The sequence below is a fragment of the Mirounga angustirostris genome, unplaced genomic scaffold, assembly GCF_029215605.1.
Source record: "Mirounga angustirostris isolate CCGP_5_RB_7025 unplaced genomic scaffold, mMirAng1.0.hap1 SCAF_2, whole genome shotgun sequence".
NCBI classification, from domain to species: Eukaryota; Metazoa; Chordata; class Mammalia; order Carnivora; family Phocidae; genus Mirounga; species Mirounga angustirostris.
This window is the reverse complement of record NW_026991710.1, coordinates 122,794,063-122,797,968: the sequence shown is the minus strand read 5'-3', so window position 1 is coordinate 122,797,968 and position 3,906 is coordinate 122,794,063. Positions and strand designations below refer to the sequence as shown.

The 3,906-nt window shown below is 52.8% G+C and overlaps 1 protein-coding gene across 1 annotated transcript; it reads right to left on the bottom strand.

The window, feature by feature from the left end:
* Positions 1–1,561: 1,561 nt before the first annotated feature.
* On the bottom strand, positions 1,562–3,252 carry POU4F2 (POU class 4 homeobox 2). The gene is made up of 2 exons (XM_045879376.1): positions 2,965–3,252; positions 1,562–2,503 (listed from the first exon to the last, which is right to left on the bottom strand). Exons 1-2 carry the CDS (start codon positions 3,250–3,252, stop codon positions 1,562–1,564), a joined length of 1,230 nt encoding a protein of 409 aa, XP_045735332.1.
* Positions 3,253–3,906: the final 654 nt, after the last annotated feature.

Sequence of the window (3,906 nt, the reverse complement as noted above, 5' to 3'; positions counted from 1 at the left end):
CTATTAACAAAAAAAACAAGAAACCAGGTCATATACAGAACTCAAGACTTCAGAGAGCCTCAAATGGAACAGCAATACAGCAAAATTTGTAAGAATATATCTATATGTGCATCATTTGAATGGAATATTTACAATAGATAAGGTACCAGTCACCATGTACCTAATTTTTTTGTTCCAAAAGAATTCTACCAAACAATGTGAATTTACAAGCAGTGCACTGTCTTTCTTATAGTTCAGATAAGTTTTTCTACAAACAAACCTCCAAAAGGAAAAACTGAAGGATTCTTGTAAATGTTAAAATGTAGTCAACAAAGCAATTGAAAACAAGAAGACTGAAATACCTTGGTGAAATCTTAGAATCTGGAAGGGCAAACACCAAGTGGCAAATGCACCTAAAGCTAGAAAATGATGCATCATAGTCATGCTTCCAACTGCTTCACTTCTTCTCTTCCATTAGAGGTGTGCGTGTGTGCGTGTGTGCATGTGTGTGTGTGTAAGGGTGAGTGAGAGAGCGCGTGTGTAGTGGGGACAATGTGGGAATCCCCATTAAATATGCAACAAAGTAAACAATACTTTGGACAGTGAATCAGGTCTACACGATTAAGACATCCATTACTGAGTGTCGACTCACAAATCAGAACACTACCAGTAAAAACAAAGAAAAAACAATCGTCATTCAAAGTGAGAATATACAAATGGGCCAAAAGGAACACAGTATAAGAGGAAAGCCATAAAAATTCAGTAAACTCATCAAACATAAAATTGTTTAACTCCACTAGCCATACGTTTCCCCCGTTTTTTAGACTAAAGAAGTTTAATTAATTAGAATGTGCACAAATTAAGTTGCTAGAGAGATAAATTAATAATTTACAGAGGGTTGTTCGGCAATAATCTAATAATAGCTTTCAAGATCAGTGAACACAGCAGGCGCAACTCCTTTCTTAAGCATTAACACTTCAGAGAAGGAAGAAGGGGGTAAGAACCACAATAAAAATATATATATAATATACAGTGTAAATGCAGAAAATCTGCCATCTTTTTTTAATTCAAAATACTTTAGAGATGTCTCTGTCACATTAAGCATCAACTCTAGTTTAAAGTTTCAGTCCTGAATCGATTTCTATTTCTGAAAAATAGCTGCAAAGTGTACTTTTAAACTTGAACAAGGGTGATGTCTTTAGGAATAAAAACAAATCTTACTTGCTCATTTTGGGGGCCTTTTAAAAGGCTGTCTCGTCTGCCTTTCTGCAAACAGCCAGCTCCAGACTTCCTGTGAAGAAGCCGAGGTGCCTTTTCCGGACGGGGTGGGGTTAAAAGGGACAACTTTGCTACAACTTGACAAATCCTTTCTGTTTCTTTCCTTTGAGAAATCATTTCACATTCTCACCGGGCTTGGGCACCTTTGCTCGCTCCTTCGCTCGCTCTCCAACCCTCGCTTTCTCCGGATTCACATTTACTGAATTGTTTCTGGTAGCCAAAAGTGGAAAGAAAAGAGGCAGGAGAGAGAGAGAGGGAAAAGAGGGGATGATGAGGGGCTGTCCCTGGAGAGGCCAAGGGTCTCCTAAATGCCCGCAGAATATTTCATTCTTTTCTGTTTCTGCCTCTGGTTGCAGAACCAGACGCGCACCACGTTTTTCTTAAGGTCCAGCTTCTCCGCGATGGCGGCGATCTTCTCGGAGGAGGGCCGCGGCTGGATGGCGAAGTAGGCTTCAAGCGAACGCTTCTCTGGCGCGGCGATAGAGGTGCGCTTGCGCTTCTTCTCCGCGCCGTTGAAGAGCTCGGGCTTGGTGAGCTTCTCGCGGTGGGACTTCTCGGCCTCCTCGAGCCACGCTTGCAGGATGGGTTTCAGCGCGATCATATTGTTGTGCGACAACGTCAGGGACTCGAACCTGCAGATGGTGCTCTGGCTAAGAGAGCCCACGCCAGGGATCTTGAGGTTGGCCAGCGCGGAGCCCACATCGGCCTGGGTCACCCCCAGCTTGATGCGTCGCTGCTTGAAGCGCTCGGCGAATGCCTCCAGGTCCCGGGGGTCGGCGTCCACGTCGCTCATGCAGCCCATGTGTGAAGGCAGCCCATGCGCGTGGGCCATGCTGAGCGCTGCCTGGTGCATGGGGTTCATGGTAGCCATGTGCGGCGCGTGAGTTGGCGTGGACACTACGGCGCCGTCGGGGCCCGCCATGGCACCCAGGGCCAGCCCGGGACTCAGGTGCTCCAGCAGCTCGCCCTCAAGCGCCTGATGCGGCTGATGGTGGTGGTGGTGGTGATGGTGGTGATGGTGGTGCGTGCCCGCCAGCGCGGACGGGTGCGAGATGGGCACCGACGAAGAAGAGGCAGCCGACGTGCACGGGATGGTGTTCATGGTGTGGTAGGTGGCGTCCGGCTTGAAGGGGCTGTGGTGGGGCGGATGGTGGTGGTGGCTCTTACTCTGGGAGACGATGTCCACCGCCGCCAGAGCCTCGGCTCGGGCCAGCAGACTCTCATCCAGCCCGCCGAATATATTGCTCTGCAATTGCAAGTAAAAGGCACACATTACGCTCAGCAGGGAATTGTGCGCACTCTCTCCGGAAGCCCCGGCACAAGCGCTCGACAACGCCGCCGCACCTACAACATTCCCAGAACGTTAAAATAATAATAATAATAATAATAATAATAATAATAATAATAATAATAATCCTGAAAGTAGCAAGTGAGGCGGAAAGGAAGGAAGTCACTGAGAAAAGCCGAGCGTGCACGAGGAGGAGGAGGAAAGTGAGCCTGCAAACACAACACAACACAACACGCGCAACATCCCAGGTCATAAAAATTAATATGAAAGAAAAGACCCGCTGAATACATAAGAGAGAGAGGGGGGAAATTGGTTGGAGGTGTGGGGTGATTTGCTGTGCAGACATGAAAAAAACATCAAGCAGATAAAGGGGGCTGTCAAAATGTGCCTTTAAGCGGTGATTATGCAGAAATACGCACCGGTGGGGTTGGAAGACACGCTCTCCGCATCGCCTCGGAGCCCCCGCCGCCGCTGCCGCTGCCGCCACTGCTACTGGAGCTGCTGCTACGGCCTCCACCGCCCCCGCCACTGCCACCACCACCGCCGCCAGCATTGCTCGAGCTGCTGGGGGAGCTAGCGGAGGGCGCCGCGGGCGCGGAGGAGCCGGGCGAGGCGCTGTGCAGTGCCGAGTACTTGGGCTCCACGTGCAGGCTGCCGCTGTGCGGCATGCTGAACGCCTGCTTGCTGTTCAGGGACATCATCATCATCTTCCCGGTGCGCCCGGGTGCTCGTCCGTAGCGCACGCACAGGTCCCGTCTGCCAGGACCCTCTTGAGAAGTGCCGGGTGGGCGCAGGAGCAGGGAAGGGCAGAGCAAAGTTGCGCTCTCCCTCCACCGCTCCCAGGTCTGTGCGCCTCGCCGGGACTACGCGCTCCTCCTCGGGTTCCGCCGTCCGTCTGAGGGGTTGCTGGGCTCCGCTTGGCGCTGGCTGCAGACCCGGGCGCCCGAAACTGCCCCCGCGCCTCGCGGCCGCTGAGTTATACTCCCCTCTCCCCGCGCCTGCCCCCTACCCCCGCCCTCTCTCCCTCCCTCCCGCGCGCCTCCGCCCTCCTTGCCAGGAAGTGCCGGTTTCTCCTGCTTGGATTCTAGCGTCGCCCCTTCTCCCTCTTTGCTCCCTCTCGAGTCGGATCCGCTCAGCTCTCCCGACACCCGCCTCCCTCTCCCCACTGCGCCCTCCACCTCCCCTTCCGGCCCCCGCCCGCGCGTTGAGGCCGCCGCCCCTTCCCGACGCCCCGCAGCTCTCACTTACTTTAGTGCCCCTGCTCAACCCCACCCCACCGTCTAGGTCTGCGCTCCAGTCGCCCGGCAGTTCCTAAGAGCCGGCCTCCAGCCCCTCCTGCTTCTAACCGCCTAGTCTCCGCC